Source organism: Miscanthus floridulus, chromosome 2 (genome assembly GCF_019320115.1).
Source record: "Miscanthus floridulus cultivar M001 chromosome 2, ASM1932011v1, whole genome shotgun sequence".
NCBI lineage: Eukaryota > Viridiplantae > Streptophyta > Magnoliopsida > Poales > Poaceae > Miscanthus > Miscanthus floridulus.
Window position 1 is genome coordinate 22704435 of NC_089581.1, and position 19140 is coordinate 22723574.

General features: G+C 49.3%; 3 protein-coding genes across 4 annotated transcripts; all 3 read left to right on the forward strand.

Moving 5' to 3' along the window:
• The first annotated feature begins 9071 nt into the window (after positions 1 to 9071).
• On the forward strand, positions 9072 to 12803 carry LOC136519794 (NADH dehydrogenase [ubiquinone] iron-sulfur protein 1, mitochondrial-like). The gene is made up of 5 exons (XM_066513163.1): positions 9072 to 9633; positions 9946 to 10192; positions 10440 to 10734; positions 10921 to 11295; positions 11689 to 12803. The coding sequence occupies exons 1-5, from the start codon at positions 9216 to 9218 to the stop codon at positions 12586 to 12588; spliced, it is 2235 nt and encodes a 744-aa protein (XP_066369260.1). The 5' UTR covers positions 9072 to 9215; the 3' UTR covers positions 12589 to 12803.
• A 753-nt stretch (positions 12804 to 13556) lies between these two features.
• On the forward strand, positions 13557 to 14890 carry LOC136538192 (uncharacterized). The gene is made up of 2 exons (XM_066530175.1): positions 13557 to 14058; positions 14266 to 14890. Exons 1-2 carry the CDS (start codon positions 13717 to 13719, stop codon positions 14434 to 14436), a joined length of 513 nt encoding a protein of 170 aa, XP_066386272.1. The 5' UTR covers positions 13557 to 13716; the 3' UTR covers positions 14437 to 14890.
• A 2723-nt stretch (positions 14891 to 17613) lies between these two features.
• LOC136519809 (uncharacterized) lies at positions 17614 to 19055 on the forward strand. 2 transcript variants are annotated; one of them, XM_066513183.1, is made up of 2 exons: positions 17614 to 18753; positions 18840 to 19055. In XM_066513183.1, exons 1-2 carry the CDS (start codon positions 18169 to 18171, stop codon positions 18888 to 18890), a joined length of 636 nt encoding a protein of 211 aa, XP_066369280.1. In that variant the 5' UTR covers positions 17614 to 18168; the 3' UTR covers positions 18891 to 19055. The 2 variants fall into 2 exon arrangements, with proteins under 2 accessions (XP_066369280.1, XP_066369287.1); XM_066513190.1 differs by having other exon boundaries at positions 17614 to 18732.
• The last annotated feature ends 85 nt before the right edge of the window (positions 19056 to 19140 follow it).

Consider the following 19140-nt stretch of genomic DNA (forward strand, 5'->3'; position numbering starts at 1 on the left):
CCTCTAGGGACCCTCCAGTGTGCCACCTCCTACGGCGGCAGAAACCCCTTCGCGACGAAAGCCTCTAGCACCGACTTTCTCACGTTGGACGTCCGCTAGTCCGACATTTCGCTCTGGATCAAAAAAAGGTCGGTGAGTTCCTCTCTTCTCCCTCACTCTCTCCCCCTTCTTTCCTAGAAACCTCCGCGGCTCTCAGGAACGCTCATGGGAAAAAAGGAAGAAAGAAGGCGATGACAGATGAAGAACAGGCAAAAGAGCAAAACAAAAGCCCTCTCCCTGCTCCTACTTAAAGGAAAGGGAACAGTGGTTAAGGAAGGATGCGCCAATCGGGGGAGGTAGAACGGCAGAGTGAGAATTTCTCTATTTTCCATTTAATGCAGATGAGATGTGCCCTGAACCGATGAGACGCACCTCGCTCAATGGAACGGCTCATGATCGGACAGGACGTGGCCTGGTCATGGCCCACCACTACCACACGATCAACCACTACCACACGATAAGCATAGGAACCGAAGCGCCACCGCACGCGGGTGGCTCCTTGCTTCCCCAGGCTAGGCCTAGGGAGACCAAAAATGAAATCTCCGCTGGGAGACCAACCGATCCCCTGAGCCGATCAAATCACTCAGGATAAACTCTAAGACATAGATAGGAAGCGAAGGGACACCCCATGTAGGCCATGCTGACTCCGTCACGAACAACGAGCACGGGTCCCGGTCGGACGTTTTTCCGACTGAAGCTCTCTGAGCCCCGTCACTCCAGTCGTCAAGGTAAACATTACCAAAACCCCCTCTATTTCTTTATAAATCATTCATACATCAATACACGCATTCATTTCATATGCCCGCGCCTCCCAGACGATTCGGGCCCTAAACCGCCTAGGGGCTTGGGAACTAAGCATCACACATGCAGCGAAATGCACCAGAACGCTCCGTGTTGCGTCACGAAGCGGTGGTTGCCTCATTCGACATGGGCAACCAATAGAGCTAGGGGAGAAAACTGTAGATGAGCACCGTGCGGCCCTCACTCGGTCCGATAGACCGGGTCATCTCAACCTTCTCATTCGATCCTGAATCTCTCGCCAAGCCCACAGGATCTCCATCGAAGGGGAGGCCGTTAGGCCACCCGGGTTAGTCTCCGGAATGACCTAGGCATCTATCGGGTTGCAGGTAAAGGAGTAGTAGAATGTCACAAGAGGGCTATGCCGACCCCATCACGAATGATAGATCCAGATTCCACTCGATCACACCCATTAGCGAGCTTACCAAGCTAGTCTTCGAGCCCGAGCGATCAGGACAGGCGACGAAACTTAGCCCCTTCGGTTGTGAGGAATTGAGGATGGGGTAATGCACAATACTCACATCGACCCCCACGAAGGCCCGATAAGGCTCGGGGGATCAAGACAAACACCAAGAACAGCGACCTTGAACTCGCCAGATCCATGACTTTGACTCGCCCGGTCCCGCGGCGTGCATCGACGCCAGGATCCGCGAGCATTGCCCCATCTGATCTTTAACCAAACTAACTATGCTTTAGCTTCAAAACGGCTTCACTTCCGATTGCGCTCCAAAAAAACCTTGGGACCACGACTCCAAACTCGCGTCGATAGGATCTACGATATCCGGCTACGGCTCTTGGGACTGCGACTCCTAAACTCACGTCGACATGATCTACGACATCTGGCTATGGCTCTTAGGACCACGACTCCTAATCTCGAGTCGACAGGATCTACGACATCCGGCTACGGCTCTTGGGACCGCGACTCCTAAACTCGCGTCGATAGGATCTATGACATCTGGCTACGGCTCCTAGGACCACAACTCCTTAACTCGCATAACGGCTTCACTTAGGATCCACGAGCTCTGGCTCGTCCGATTCCTAAAACTAACTAAACTAACTCTCTCGATCCACGGCACGCACTGATACCTGGGTCCATTCGCAACTCTGCCTCGCCCGATCCCACGGCACGTATCGACGCCAAAGATCAGTAGGCTCTGACACAACCGGACCGAGCTATCTCCACCCACGGCGTGCACCGACGCCAGGGTCCGTTCGTGACTCTAACTCACCCGATCCCACGGCGCGCATCGACACCTAAGATCAGTGAGTTCTGCTTTTTTACCTAATCCCCGCACCTCACCGCCTTGGCTGCGCAATGACACCGTGGTTAAACAAAGTTCCGCCTCAAACTAAAAAAAACAAAAACACACGCACGCCCACTGAAACAAACACCCCCGGACGGTTCTACCCGAACCACCCGGGGGCTCGGGGGCTACACTCGCGAGTGCGCTCGCGCGCACCTGCCGACACGACGCCAAAAACCTCTCTCGCTGACAACACAGAAAACCCCCCAGCCAGTTCTGCCCGAACTGCCCGGGGGCTACACCAGCGGGTGCGCTCGCGCGCACCCTCCGACAAGACAAAACCCCCCGGACGATTCTGCTCAAATCGCCTTGGGACTCAAGGGCTCCTATCGGGTTCGTAAACCCAGGGTCCCTCGGGGGCCGGCTTCCACGCCAGGGCTCGGCCCAAGAAAACAACATATAGTTCATGGGTCGGCCCATGAACTATATGCTGTTTTCTTAGGCCGAGCCCTGGCGTGGAAGCCGGTCCCCGAGGGATCCCGGGTTTATGAACCCGACAATGTATTTGAACCGGAACGAAGGGATATACATGAGGTGGAATAAGTAGGAAATGAATTTAAATAGAGCTCAAATGGTTTTAGTTTTTCAAAATAGATTTTGAAAATATTTTTGAGTGAGTGATTTTAAGAATTGAATTTCCGGAATGTTACATGCAGGTATGTCATGCATTCAGTTTGTTTTGTAGATAAACAATACATAAACCTCATCAACAATTGCCATGTTCGCTTGACTGATAAGCTATAACTGAAAGTACTATTGTCTGATTTGATGTAAGAGAAAAATATTGTTTATTGATTGAAAAAATACAGTTTATAAGCCAAGCGAACATGACGAATCTTTTTATACGATATGTACTTTACAAGGGACAATAATAATCTCATATGAGTTTTCCAAAAATGTGGGAAGCTCCGGTGTTCATACCGGGCGCTCCAATATTGATTGACTTCCGTTCAAAAATTTTAATAAATTTCAAAAAGTGAATTTCAAAAAGTGTCTATTCACGCTCTATAAACGACATCTCCATCCTTTCATGCTGTTAGCAATCCTATGAAAAAATCAGAATTGTTATTGCCTTTAAGAACCAAGTGGTCTTTGATCTTTCGTGCCAATATGTTTCTTCTTCTAATAATATAATATATTTTTAAAAACTATGCTTAGAATACCCATTTTTTCTCTCAGGAATGAAGCAACATATATGGGGTAAGGCCCTGTTTGGTTGAACTGTGGCTTTTGAAAAAGTAGTTGTGGGTTATGACTTTTGGAAAAAAACAGTTGTGGGATGTGGGTCGTGAGAAAAAGTCAAAAGCTCTTTGGTTAAGCAGCTGTGGCTTTCTATACGAACTGTTACCATACTCTCTCACCTACATGTGGACCCCGCTCGTCAGCCTCACATGGAGTTTCTTCAACCTCTCGCAAGCAACTGTAGGCAGAGCTCTTGCAGGCGTCCACAGGCAGGGCTACAGTTGCATCGGGGTTGGGGCTACGACCACTGGCCGAGGGGCCGCGCGCCACTGAGGCCGCCGCCGGATCCCTCGCCGGGGCAGGGCAGGTCGCGTCCATGGCCAGCCATGGAGAATGAGAGAGGAGCTCGCGCTGCGCATGAGCAGGGCCACGCTAGAGCAAGGCCGCGCCCGTGCCCGCCGGAGCTAGGGAGGGAGGGAGGGAGGCGCCGCCGGAGCAGGGAGGGAGGGAGATGTCGCCGGCCCTAGGGACTGCCGAGCAGGGAGGGAGGGATGCCCCGCCGAAGCCAGGGAGGGAGAGAGGGAGGGAGGCGCTGCCGGAGCCAGCGAGAGAGGGAGGCGCCGCCGGAGCAGGTGCAGCAGGGAGGGAGGCGCCACTAGCCCGGTTCGTTTTCGTAACTAGTGGTTGGTGGGTAATTTTTTATTCAAAAGCTAGTAAAAGCAGGAAGAGAGATACTTTTGGATTTGTACTGCAGTGAAAGCTGTTTTTGAACGAGAGCAGCCGTAGCTTTTAGACCATTTGGTTAAGCTTTTGACTTTTAGGGAGAAAAGTAACATCTAAGAGTCCAACCAAATATGGTCTAAATAAGGTAAACTACACTCTTTCTCCCACCGAGCCATTTCGTGGCCGCCGACCGTACACCGTGTCCATCCAAGGTTGAGATTAAAGATGGCAACGGGGAATTCCCCGTCGGAGGATAAGCCACCATCCCCGTCCCCGCGGGGGGGAATTTTCCCCGGCCCCGTCCCCATGAACAACCACGGGGAGCCTTCCTTCCCCATCCCCGATCCCCGGCGGGGATTTCGTCCCTGCGGGGATCCCCGTCCCCGATACAACAACATACACAGACATAAATCTTGCAAGGTTGACAGATTCACACATGCATAAATCTAGCAGCAAGGTTCATAGATTCATAAAAGATCACAGATTCATAAATCTTGTGATACTCATTAGTCTAATCAATCTAGCAACATAGTTTAATAGCAAGACACACGCCAACACAGGTGTCAAGGCGTCCAGGTCAAGCACTCAAGCTCCAGCCACATAGTCACATACATTGATACATACCAGCAACTAAAGATCTACCAGCAACATAGATGTCTAGGACTCCAGGTGTCCAGCACATAAGCATACACACAGGCACATACACATGACAACATACGTGTCCAGGTGTCCAGCACAAAAGATAAGCACAGGCTGCACGGCAGCACAAAAGAGAACACAATAGTCCACCTCTAGTTGGCCATCATGAAGTTCAGCCTTGCCAAAAGAACAGCTCTAGCTCCAAACTCACAGGAGTGCAAGTCCCTGCATACAGCAAGCAACAATAGTCAATGGACAAATAAGTCCTCAATTTTCTGGCAACAAAGATAGCTACAATGCATTGTCAATTAACAATTTTCAAATAATACCTCCATTCCATCTTGTATCTCTTGAAGACAAGTCCAAAAGGTGGCTGTTTCTTCATTGTCACCTGCAAACAAACAATTGTAGTACATGAATTAGCAATTATGATAATAAAAAGATGTAGTGATGATGATTTATAATTAGAACAACTTATAAACCTTTGTATTTGTTTCGAAGCCAATCTTGTGAACACATTAAGGCCTCCAATATCTCTGGAGTGAGCCGGCTACGATGCTCACTAAGGACCCTTCCACTTGTACTAAAGGCAGATTCAGATGCAACTGTAGTAACTGGAATAGCATAAATATCTCTTGCAATCTTTCTCAGTGTAGGATAACGTGTCCCAGCCACCTTCCACCAATCAAGAATCTTAAAATTTTCAGAGTTGATTGGGACCAACTCATCATCCAAGTACCTATCTAGCTCAGATTTGAATCTGACTGCTGTTGGCCTCCTACTAGCAACTCGTGCACTAATTGTAGATAGAACACCTGAATTTACAAGTGAAGGAGCTGTTGATTCTGTGTTATCTTCATCCTCTTCCACTTCATAATCCTTCATTAATTCATACAGGGAGTTTTTCACCTCACTAACTTTCTCTAGACACTCTATATGTGACTCACCAGTAAGGGTCTCACGAAACCCAACCAAGAAATCAGTCTTAAACCGAGGATCAAGAATAGTGGCCAAGCCCATAGGTCCTTGAATCTCCTTCCAATACTTATCAAACTTCTCTATCATTTCAAATGACATTTGCTCTATAATAGGATTGCCACAAACAGCCCACTGTCTAATCTGCTCTTTAGCCTCACAAATTTTTAGGAGTTGAATATTTGCAGTCACATAATTTGTTCCAGAAAATACTTCAGTGATGTCATTAAACAACTTGAGCCTACCAGCCACTTCCCTAGCAAATTCCCATTCTTCTTCACTAGGAGCACAATCAAATAGTTTCTCAACACGTGTTGCACGGTTAAAAACTGCCTTGTAAGGTAAGGCAATACTAAGCATCTTGTATGTAGAATTCCACCTAGTTTTACAGTCAAGACCTAATTTGTGTTCAGTTTTGACCTTGACATGCTTAGCAATCTCTTCAAATTTCTCTACTCTTTTAGGTGTGGCTGTCCAAAAGGCAACACTTTCACGAATTTTTGCAATTGAATTCTTTATAACCTCTAAGCCATCCTTGACAATCAAATTGAGAATATGGGCAGCACAGCGCATATGCAATAGTTTCCCCTCCAACATCAACTTTGATTTGCCTATCTTCTTGACAAGTTCAGGGATTACCTTGTCATTTGAGCTGCAATTATCCAAAGTCAAAGTTGAGATCTTTTCATCCAAATTCCACTCCACCAATGCTTCGTAGAGCTCTTCACATATAACTTCAGCCGTGTGTGGAGCGGGCACATATATGAACCTACATAGCAGCAGCAACAATCAAATTTAAATGATAGCAACAAGGTCTACATACACGTAACAGCATGTGATGAAAATGTAAATGACAGCAGCAATAATCAATTTTAAATGACAGTAGCAAGGTACCTCATGATTATGTTTCGAAGTGTCCAGGAATCATCAATGAAATGTGCTGTGATTGCCATGTACCCCCTCCTTTGGTTGTCAGATGTCCACATATCTGTAGTAATAGCCACCCTTGACTTAGATCCAGCCATGTATTCTATGGCCTTCTTCCTTTCTTCCTTATATGCAACCATTATGTCCTTCCTAAAACCATGTGAATGTTAGTCGGCTGAAATATTACCATGTAAAACCACAAAAACAGATATTAAAATTACCTAATAGTGTTGCGTGTCACCATCTTGAATAATGGCTGAAGTGCACTCACAAACTTTCGAAAACCAGTATGATCAACCATAGACAAGGGATACTCATGTAGTATAATCATGGCAGCAAGCTCTCTCCTAGCAACTTCTGGATCAAATGTGTAATTCCCCACAGATACTTTTCCTCCCTCCTCAGACCTGAACCTCAAAGCAGACTGTGCAAGACTCTTGTTCTGTCCCATCAGCTTGATCTTCTTCAATGTGCAGATTTTTAAATGGTCATGGAGATGGGTTGTCCCGTTCCTGCTACTCCCCCCCTAGCTGCTTGTGGCAGTGAAGGCACTGAGCCTTCACAACACCTAGGTACCTTGACTTTCTTGAAATCATTCCAAACAGCTGAAGTCAATTTCCTTTTTGTGCCAAAGTCAGTATCTTCAGGTTCAGGATCATCATCATCAATTTGTATTGGCTCAGAATCATTGACAGACTCAGGTCGAGCCTGTGATTCTTGAGGGCTGCTACTCCCAGTACCAGGATTTGAATTTACGGTGAACCTAAAAGGCAATTGGCATATCAATAATCAGGAATTATATAAATCAGTTTTTTTCAAAGGAACATATATAAATCAATACTATATAAAATATGTAAACAATAATTGTTAATCTACGGCGTACATACTTAAATCAATACATAAATAAATGCGTACATATTTAAATCAGTAAATGTATAAATCACTTAAATTTACATGCGTAGCCAAACACCTACTTTTTTTCTTGCTGAACTGTATGAAACAGAGTTACAAAGAGCAACTTGTAGTACATGCTCACAATAAAAAAATACAAGGAAGTCAATCATTCATAAATCACGAGAAACAATTTACACATGCTGAACAATTAGAAATTATGAAATAAAAGGCATAAAATGGGTAGCATGCATGAAATCGAACCCTAGTGATTTCAACAGTTGGAGACCGCTGCCGGAGGATGAAGCTTCTGCAGTAGGCGGAGCAGGCGCAGCTCCTTCAACCGCAAGACGACTTTTAGTCTTGGTGAACATCCTTTTCGGCCGTGGCGTTGGGGCCTGACAGACTGCCTTTCGGTTTGCGGCACCAGATGCCGGCATAAGCGCAACGCTCGGCATGATAGCGGATGCATTAGCAGGTGCGGCTGCAGTAGCAGGCGCAACGCCGCCAGCGCTCATGGCGTTTGGTGGCCGGTCCAAGACCGAGGCGGCGTCCCTTTGAGGACCGCCGGACGTGGGTTAGTCAATATTCGAAAACGCAGACATGAACAAATGTAAACACTGAACTAAACTAGCAATACAGCAGTGCTACGAATGTACATGTATCGTAAGAATAGAACTAGCTATGCATACGTATGAACAGAACTAGCAATACATGTATCACGGAACCAGAACTAGCAATAGCAATACATGTATGAACAAAACTACGAATTTACATTGTTCTGAGATTTGATTTCTGAGTTTCTGACCTTCCTTCTCCATCGGAGCTCATGGGAGATTCAGATCCAGGTGTATCCATGTGACCATGTCCCTGCGAGTTGCGGCGGCGAGAATCTGAGTTCCAAGCCTCCAACGAGGCTGACCTGCGATGGCTGCGTGTGGACGTACAGCAGAATCTCCGAGGCCGACGGGAGACCGACGATGGAGGATGGAGACTGGAGTTGCCTGGAGTCCTGGACGGAGTGAAGATCCACCGAGCTGCTGGTGGCCGCCTCGCGCTCGTGCGGGCGTGCCGCGTGCGGTCACGTCTCGCGGTCTCGCCTCTCGCGTCGCCGGCTCGCCGCTCGCGCCGCTCGGGAGTCGGGACTGGATGGATAGGGGTCAGGGACTCAGGGGACGGGGTGGACTGGTGGAGTGGGTGACCGGGTGAGAATTAGGGTTAGCGCGTATATATACTTCGGGGCTAATGGGCCTTTTCTTACATGGGCCTTGCGCCCCTGGCTACTGCGATTTGATCATTTGATGGTGCTGCTTCACGGGGCGGGGATGCGGGGATCGGGGTCGGGGACCAGGGTACCATCCCCGTCCCCGCCATCCCCGACGGGGACAACAATTCTACCAATTCCATCCCCGTGGGGATCAATTCTCCACCATCCACATCCCCTAATGGAAGAATTCCCCGCGGGGAATCGGGGATCGGGTCCCCGTTGCCATCTTTAGTTGAGATTCAACACCGCAGCGAAATACAGCGCCCACGAGCCCCTTCCGCCACCGCAAAACCGACTTCCCACTGCTATTGGGGCCTGCAGACCCGGTCCCTATGGCATCCTCTCACATGTACACGTAGCAGGGCCACCTCTCTCCGGAGACAACCCATCCCTCTCGCCACTCTCCCAAGGCCGAGGGCTCCTCTCTCTCTACCGTCCCCGCTCGATCCCATCGCCTCGCCGCCGCCGCCATGGCGTTCCTCGCGCGGGCTCTCCGCCAGTCCAACTCGCGCCTGTCGTCGCGCTGCCCCGCCGTGGCTGCGTCCTGCCGCTGGATCTCCCCGACCGCCGCCGCGGGATCGCCGGAGGCCGGCGCGGCGGTGGCGCCGGCCGACCCGGAGCTGCCTCCGCCGCGGGAGCCCGTTGGCGGCGCCCGAGTGGAGCTTCCGCCCAATCCGGAGGACGCGCTCGAGGTGTTCGTGGACGGCCACGCGGTGCGGATCCCGAAGGGGTTCACCGTGCTCCAGGCCTGCGAGGTCGCCGGCGTCGACATCCCGCGTTTCTGCTACCATAGCCGCCTCTCCATCGCCGGGAACTGCCGTATGTGCCTCGTCGAGGTCGAGAAGTCGCCTAAGCCCGTCGCATCCTGTGCTATGCCCGCGCTCCCAGGTCAGCCGCGGTCACTCATGCGCCCCCTTTCATTTCGTCGGCGGTTTTCATGTTCTTGCGTGCTGTTCTGATATTAAAACTGGGTAATGTTGGTCTGCTGCGCTTGTTTATTAGCTAGCGTTGTGTGCCTGAAATGCTCAGATCCATTAATTTCCTTGGTACCTCACTGCCTCAGCAACTTAGGGTTCTGTGTAGATTTACTTGTTTGATTCCCATACCATTCGAAATGGTTGTTGAAACTAGATACCTCAAATCGCTGTACCTTGGATTAGTGAATTTTGGAGTACTGAATGGTCATTCTTGCTGGATTAGGGATGAAGATTAAGACAAACACCCCAGTGGCGAAGAAGGCGAGGGAGGGTGTCATGGAGTTCTTGCTGATGAACCATCCACTGGACTGCCCAATCTGTGATCAGGGTGGGGAGTGCGACCTCCAGGATCAGTCTATGGCATTTGGTGCTGATCGCGGTCGGTTCACTGAGATGAAGCGGTCAGTTGTGGACAAGAATTTGGGTCCCTTGGTTAAGACAGTGATGACTCGTTGCATCCAATGTACAAGGTGATGCTTTTTTGCTTGTTGATAAATATCTATTGTTATAGTTTCAGGTGTCTTTTCAGGCCTATCCTGTTTCTATGTGTATTCTGTAAGGGCTTCATTCTTCAAGCACCCTACTAATCTATTCATGCTTCATTCTACTGGTTTCTTAATTTGCACTGTCATCGTGTGCTGTAGAAAAATTGTTTTGCTACTTGTGCAAGCTTTGTACCTTGGCTGATATGTGATGCTATTTTCTTCAAAATTGCAGGTGTGTCAGGTTTGCTACTGAGGTTGCTGGAGTTCAAGACCTTGGTATGTTAGGTCGTGGCAGTGGTGAAGAAATTGGAACATATGTTGAGAAACTTATGACAAGTGAACTATCTGGAAATGTTATTGATATCTGCCCTGTTGGGGCTCTTACATCCAAGCCATTTGCATTTAAAGCTCGGAACTGGGAACTGAAGGGCACCGAGACTATTGATGTTACTGATGCAGTGGGATCCAACATAAGAGTTGACAGCAGAGGACCTGAAGTTATGCGCATTGTTCCACGACTCAATGAGGTTTGTTTTGCTCCATTTCTCGTACAATTTTGATTCTTTTGTTTGTTTTGTTTACGGTTGTTCATGTGACCTAATGCTTCGTGGTGTATCGTTGATTCCATTTAATTTACTATTCTATATCTTGGAGAAGATAGAGGTTATTATGTTAATATGTTTAGTGAACATCATTTTTTCTGTTCCTTGCAGGACATTAATGAGGAATGGATATCGGACAAAACACGGTTTTGTTATGATGGTCTGAAGAGGCAAAGACTAAATGACCCTATGATCCGTGGTCCTGATGGCAGGTTTAAGGCCGTGACGTGGCGTGATGCTCTTGCAGTTGTTGCTGAGGTTTTGCATCAAGTTAAGCCAGAAGAAATAACTGGAGTTGCTGGAAAACTTTCTGATGCAGAATCCATGATGGCACTGAAAGATTTTGTTAACAGAATGGGTTCAGATAAGGTGCTATGTGAGGGAAATGGTCCCAATCCTCCAGCAGATCTGCGATCTAACTACCTAATGAATACGAGCATTGCTGGGCTTGAAAAGGCTGATGTATTCCTTTTGGTTGGCACTCAGGTAAAATTCTCCTCAGTGCTTAGTGCCATTTTCTTGATTGCTACTTGCATTCTCTGAAATATACCACCATTATGTTGTATAATCACTGGATCTTGTGCTGTTGGCATGCTTTTGCAATAGCTATGTGGTGCTTAGGAATTAAAATGGGGCTGATGTTCTTGAAACAAAAGTTATTGTTGACTCAAATTTTCTAGCATATGGAGACACCATTATTGTACTAATTTATCAGGAAAAGTTATAAACTGAACTGGTTAGTTTGGCGTATCATGTTTATAAGTGCTACTATTGAACTTTTTGTCTCCATATGCTGCCTTTTAGTCACGTCATGCTGATTTGAAGTTTTACTGGGAATGTAATATTATGATGACATATTTGTTTTGTGCCATGGAACAGCCAAGGGTGGAAGCTGCTATGGTTAATGCCAGGATTCGGAAGACTGTTAAAGCAACACAAGCAAAGGTGGGCTACATTGGTCCTCCAGCTGACTTCAACTATGACCATGATCATCTTGGCACAGGACCACAGACCCTTGTTGAGATTGCTGAGGGTCGTCATCCCTTCTGCTCAGTACTGCAGTCCGCCAAGAATCCTGTTATCATTGCTGGAGCTGGATTATTTGAACGGGAAGACCAAGATGCCCTGTTCTCAACAATTGAAACTGTAGCCAAGAAGTTCAATGTGACGAGACCAGACTGGAATGGCCTTAATGTCCTGTTGCTGCATGCTGCACAGGCTGCAGCTCTTGATCTTGGGCTTGTTGCTAATCCTGCTGAGAGCATCAAGTCAGCAAAGTTCTTGTATCTGATGGGAGCCGATGATATAAGCCTTGACAAGCTTCCGGACGATGCATTTGTTGTTTATCAAGGACACCATGGTGACAAGGCTGTCTACAGGGCCAATGTTATTCTGCCATCTTCAGCATTCAGTGAGAAGGAAGGCACCTATGAGAATACTGAAGGATGCACCCAGTGGACCATCCCAGCTGTTCCTACGGTTGGTGATGCTAGGGATGACTGGAAGATCATCCGCGCTCTTTCTGAGGTTGCTGGGGCTCAGCTGCCTTACGACAGTCTCTCAGCTGTGAGGGACCGGATTAGTACGGTTGCGCCAAATCTAGTACATGTAGACGAGAGTGTGCCGTCCACAATCTCTGCTGAGGTTAAGCCGCCTGTAAAGCAACAAGTCAGCTCGACACCATTCAAAACTGTTGTTGAGAACTTCTACATGACTGATGCAATCACTCGAGCTTCAAAGATAATGGCCCAATGCAGTGCAACCTTGCTGAAGAAGTGAGAATTGCACACCTCCAAGCTAATCTTCAGCAAACAACTTCTTAGTCCCCCTTTTTCCTTGCTACGAGTTTCACCACCCGTTGCTTGTTTTCTTGGGAGGTTGGTGTATAATTTGGACTGCCTCTAGATTTTCAGAGCAGCAAAACCTGATCAGTACATTTCCGTGTTGTGTATGAGAAGAGCATACTCAATAAGCTTGTTGCCTCCATTGAATCATCATACAAGTGCCACAAGCAAATGATTTTGCCTTTTTAAATATTTGCCCCCTCTGCTTGGATGTTATCAGATTCACCTCAGTCGGTGGATTGAATGAAAATTTAGTTCAAGTTTAACTCCAATCCACCTTAACTCATATGAATTGATACAAATCTGATTACATCGAACCAAGGCCTTAAAGATTTTTTTAAGAACAGCCTTGCAAGACTATTGGCTTGTTCCACGATCACATTTTGTGTTAGCATTTGACGATAACTGAAAGATGTTTTGTGTTTCCTAACAAAAACTCAGTTCTTAGTTTCTTACCTTGTTGCAACATCTGAACTGTCTTTGAGAACTAAATTTTTCTTAACGAGTGTTTGCCAGCGCAGACCGAGACCACTCGCAAATTATAGCTAATTTCTTCGTCTCGAACTTGCCAGTGAGCAACTCCAACAGATGGTGTATATTTGTCTTGGAGTCTAAATTTAGATTTTTTTTCTAGGGAAAACAGGTCTCCAACAGGTATTATATCCAGTAATCCAAAATAAGAAGCCATGTATCCTGTACTTCTGGCTATCTAGAAATAACACGCCGTGGCTGCTCGCTATTCCTCTTCCTGGGTGAATTTCTGTTCGGCGCTCCCCTCCCCGCGTGAATTTCTATTGTCGTTATCTAGAAATAGCATGTTTTTAAATATACAAGAGGCAAAATATTGACTATTACTTTTAGACGAACTCAAGGTTGCTCTTGCTATACTAAATTGCTGGAAACCCGCAGGCCCGCACCCACTGTATTTAGGCGCCACTCGAGTCCTCGTCCCTTCACTGCCAGGCTGCAGAAACGACGACCATTAGTGACAGGCTGACAGCGCTCAGGCGGTCAGGCCGCGCCTTATCCACCTGACACCTCGCTCCCTCAGCCCTCACCCAGCATGGTGCTCCAGCTCCACTGCGCCACACCGACCATCTCTCCGCCTGCCGCCCGCCCCTGCCACCTCCACCTCCACGGCGCCAGCGGAGCGCTCCCGCACCCAGCGCGCGGCCTCGGGCACCTTCCCTGCCTCCTCCTCGTCAGCGTCAAGGACGCGCGCGCGGACGGAGCGGTCTGCCACGTGAGGCGGCAGGTGCGGTACGACGAGGAGGAGGACGAAGAGGAGTGGGGCCACAACGAGGACGTCGCGAGGATGGAGCGGTACACCGAGGACGCCCGCGACCAGGCGCTCCTGGCGAAGGCCCGGGTTGACGACGAGGTCGAAGTCGTGCTCGTCTTCAGGGTACCCGGACACTGACCTTATTTATCACTGTACAACGTTATGGGGGCACTGGTGCATTTCAGTTTTTCCTGAGCTGCCACGATGCCACAATGGTGGACGCATTGCGGGAGGCTGCCTAGTGGGTCGGCGCAGCTGCGCAGGCTGTGGCTCTCGTCAAGACAAGACCCATGGATTCTGTCGCTGACGCGTGATCTCGCTCCGTCGCAGGGTTTCTCGTCGAACTTGAGCGGGGGAACGGCCGCGGATCCGTCGAGGAGCGTCCTGCCGGAGAGGGCGATCATACAGTCGATCGACGTGGTGAGGGGGCCGTTTGACCCCAACAACATCGAGTACCTGGAGAAGGGAGTGGAATGGGACGACTTCAAGAGCCGCCTGTGATAGCACTAGCTACCATAGCAGGAAAGAAATGCACTGCAAGCATTCTTCTGTTGTTCTTTAAGACCATTTAATCTTCAGACTGATCAGGTCACGGAATGGTCGTCCATATACATGGCCATCGGGCCGTGCCGGCCCGGAACGGTGTCGTGCCTCAACGGGCCGCCGTGCCTGTCGGGCCGTGCCTGCACCGTGCTCGTGCCTGGCCTTCGGCCCAAGGCACGGCCCGTGGGCCGTTTGGCCGTGCCGTGCCGCCCGTTGGGCACAGCCATTTTCACCGTGCCGGACCGCCCTACAGCCCGACAGGCAAAAAAAAACACCTCAAAAAACCACGTGCTGAAACACTTCATTTTCAAATTTCAACAAACAAAAGATCACATTTTCATTCACATTCACACACAATTATCAACATTCACATTCATACACAGTTATGAACTGATCTGATCAACATTCAACATTCACATTCACATTCACACAACTGTTAACTGATCAACTGATCAAGTTACCATTTTCATTCACAGTGACAGACTGACAGTTCACATCACAGATCACAGCACAAAGACAAAATGAGACTAGATTATATGAAAATGATGATCAAAAGGAGCTGTTTTGTGCAATGCCGCCTCATTAAAAACTTTTCTAGGTAAAACTCATCCTTGTGAGAAGCCCTAAAAAGAAAAAAAAAGTGCAGCTAGCTCAAAGTCTTAGTCTTAATGTGTTATTACAAAAGCCAACAGCTGTGGCAAAGTTCACAGAATGACTGTGGCAAAGTTCACAGAAACAGAATGACAGAATCAGAGTCCACACTCAGTCACTCACTCTTCTTACTGTCACGGACACACAAACTCACAGTCACACACACAGCTTCACAGCACAGCACAGCAGACCAGCAGTCCAGCACAGCACCAGCCACCAGCAAAAGACCAAAACTCCAAAAGTACCTGCAAAAATAGAAGAATCCAATCAGTCCAAAAGTATTGAGTTGATTGAGTCATAGTATTTAGTTGAGATAGACAGTCAGTACCTCTCGGGCTCTCCTCTCTCCAGTTCTTCTTCACTTGTTGTATCTAGCACAGCAAAAGAAGTCCAAAAGTACCTGCAAAATTGTACATAATTCATGTTATTGTTTTGCCATTAATGTAAACAGGCTGGTACTTATAGTTATAGATTTGAGTTGAGTACCTGAGAGCGAGAGGAGAGGTTCTTCACTTCTTCTATCCAGCACCAGCAGCACCGTCGCTGCCGCTGGCTTCGCCTTCACCATCAAGGAAGAGGTTCTTGAATGCCTCCTCCAGGTTGTGAGGATCATCACGTGTAGGTGCAGGATAAGAACCCAAGTAACCAAACAAGACAGGTTGCAAGATATCATAAGCCTTAGAATTAGCTGAAGCATTGTCTAAAGTGACAGCAAAGATCTTGTCAATCAACCCAAACTCCTCAACCACAACAGATATCTTCTCAGCAATGTTTTCACCAGAATGTGACACCTCAATTAGCCTAAAACCTATAACCTTTTTCTGCAACTCCCAATCAGCACTAACATAATGAGCAACAACAGAAATATAGTCCTCCTTAGCATTACCAGACCAAATGTCAGATGTCAAAGACACAGATGAGCAAGCAGGAAATAAAGAATTCATAAGCATAGAACGTTGCTCAGCAAACAATTTACCCATATCTCTAGTAGTGGCATGTCTGGAAACCTTCTCAAATCTAGGGTTATGAGCACGCTTAATGTAATTCTCCCAGGCCTGTGTCTCACCTATGCCTAATGGAAGGTCCAGCCTAGCAATCAACTGGCACAACTCAATACGAGCAATAGCAGGGTCATACACCCAGTTATGCAAACCATCAGCATTTAGAGCAAGCCTAGACTGGACCCTCTTATCATTATCATATTTAGCCTTGCAAGATTTCTGGTGCCTTTTCAAATGACCAGTGCCAGCAGCAGATCTAGCAGTATACCTCTTGCCACACATTTTACAGATAGCAGCTACTTGTATGTTATTTTCCTTAATCTCAGTGAAATCTTCCCAAACAGCAGATATGAGCTTACCACCACCACCAGTCGATGAGGTACCATGAGTGTCAGTGGAGGCTGCCACCCCACCGTCGTCGTCGCCGGCATCGAGATCAATCGGATGGGTGCCATCACCATCACCGAGATCAATGCTGAATAGCTCGGCTGCATCCTCACGGATGTCGTCGTCGTTCTCCACTTCCAGCTCCTCCCAATCCGAGGCCGAGGGAGGGGGGGAGGGGGACGGCCGGCCGGCCCAGCCCCGGCCCCTAGCTCCAGCTCCAGCACCGCCCCTCGATGGTGGATAGGGGCGCTTTGACACTGGTGGGCTTGCCATGGCGCCTCCAGAGGAGGACGACACGGCGTCAGGCACCAACCTACGAAGAAGATGAAGAAAAAGATTACAAATTTAGAACTTACAAGAACAGAGACAAGAGAGTGACAGTGAGTGAAAGAGAGAGACAGATCTAGGGTTAGGGTTTCGACTCACCTATGCCACCAGAGCCCAGTGCCGGAGAAGAGGCCAGGGAGCCAAGAGCCCAAGACCAAACCAGAGGAGAGAGACACCGGTTAGAACGACGGCGAGAGGCAGCAGAACGACTGACAGGCACAAGCCACTCACATGGTAGTATGGTACACCGGAGGAGGAGAGAAGGGAAAGGAGGGAGGAGAAGAAGAGGGAAAGGAGGGAGGGAGGCGAGGTGTAGGACCGGCGGCGAGGTCACCGGAGCAGGGCCGGCGAGCACCAGGCGAACGGCGGCGACAGATCGAGGTCAAGGCGTCGAGGCACCAGACGCGAGGCAAGAGCGGAGAGCGGTCAGCGACTCAGCGGCGAGGCGATTGGAAATTTGGAATGTGAAGCTAGGGTTAGGGTTAGGGGCGGCCCGCAGCGGCGCCTGCCTTTTATATCAAGAGGGAGAGCCGGGGAGGGGGCTTGTTGGGCCAGCCAATGGGCCGTGGGGGCACCGGGCCGCCTCTTTGGACCGGGCTGTGCCCATGCCGTGCCACGGGCCAGGGTGGCGGCCCAAGCCCGTCTTGGTCGCTCGGCCCGGGCCGGCCCGGGCCCAGTGGCCACCGTGCCGTTCCGTTCTTGGGCCGGGCCAAAACGCCGGGCCGTGGGCCGGGCCGCGAGCCCGCAGGCTGCATGGCCATCTATAGTCGTCCAAACCCAAATGGGCAAATGTTATGAGCCCACCTATGAGAAAATATTTTTTTGGAAAGAAGTACCCATCTGAACCCCGTGCAGTGCAAATGCTACCAGGATCGGGAATACAAACGTCCCACGCAAGTCAAGCACTTCGATCGAACAAGGCGGCAGTGGAGCCCTCGCAGAAGCGGCAACCTGCGCCGCAATTCGAAGAAATGGCAGCGAAGCTATTCGCTCCGGTCCACCCCTCCCCCAAATTTTTACATATTCTTCAGCATGGCTTTGCTCCGATCAACACCCAAATTTACATATTCTTTAGCAAGGCTTGGGATACATACTCCTAAGCACGGAAGGAAAAGAAAGCCCAAGCAGCTGAATCTACCTTTACTTCGCCAGCTAGATCACTCCGATTAGTCGTCATCATCTTGCTTTGGTTGGTTGCTTGCTCCATAAAACAAAAAAACCAACGCGAAGCTACCAGCCAACGAGCACAGTTTTCTTCTGAACTAAACTCATTCCAAGTCCAGGGCTCCAAAGCTCGCCTCCTGCTATCTCCAGCGACTATCCCATGGGGCTCGGCGCGTCCATGTTGCGATGGAAGGTCAACCGGCGGCGGCAGCAGCCCGAGCCAAGGCGCGGCACGCCGATGGCACTCTTCGTCGTCAGGAACGACGACGGCCGGCCGTCCAAGCCCGAGGCGGTCGTGTTCCACCCACCACACAGCTCTGGCCGTTCGGGGTTACAGTTACAGAAGGCCGGCAGCAGGAAGCCTGAGAAGCGCGGGTACGAGTACTACGACTGCATGGACGTGCTGGGCAGGAGGCTCCGCGCGCCGCCGCCCAGGCTCCCGTGCGGGAGCACCAGAAGCGTCGCGGTGGAGCCGGTGGTAACGGCCGGGATGAGGGCGACGGTGTCCAGGGGCGCCACGGCGGACGGGAAGAAGGCAGTGGCAGCGGCAGCAGAGGGGTGCAGGACGCCGATGACGCCGAGGAGGACGCCGGTGTGGCAGCGGAGGATACTGATGGGGACGCGGTGCGAGCTTCCACGGTTCAGCGGGGTCATACTATACGACGAGCACGGCCGGCCCCTGCAGAGCACCTCCCAGAACAGAACAGACTACCTGATGAGCAGAGTAAGCAAATACGAGTCCAAGGTGATGGATACATAGCTGAAAACTCAGAGTTGAATAACACATGAATCTTCAGACGTCCTAAAAATCAAACTTGTTTTGTTTTCCAGGGCAAAAAGAAGACTGCCAGGCCAACTACAACTCTCAGGGACCTCCTGTAGTCAGCTAGTCACATGTTATTGCCTCATTACTGGTAGCTAAGTTGCACCTTTTCAAGTACTTCCAGTAAATTAGTGCACTAGTATTTCTCATGTAAACCGTTAACCATCGAAAACACGGAGATTCACGTACTGACGCAGCAGTATTTATCCATACCATGGTCAGTTGGTCATCCTTGTTCCACAATTTCATTTGTTGCAACTGATTCAGTACAATCAAGCAAGCACCTAACAACACTCCCTCATCCCACCC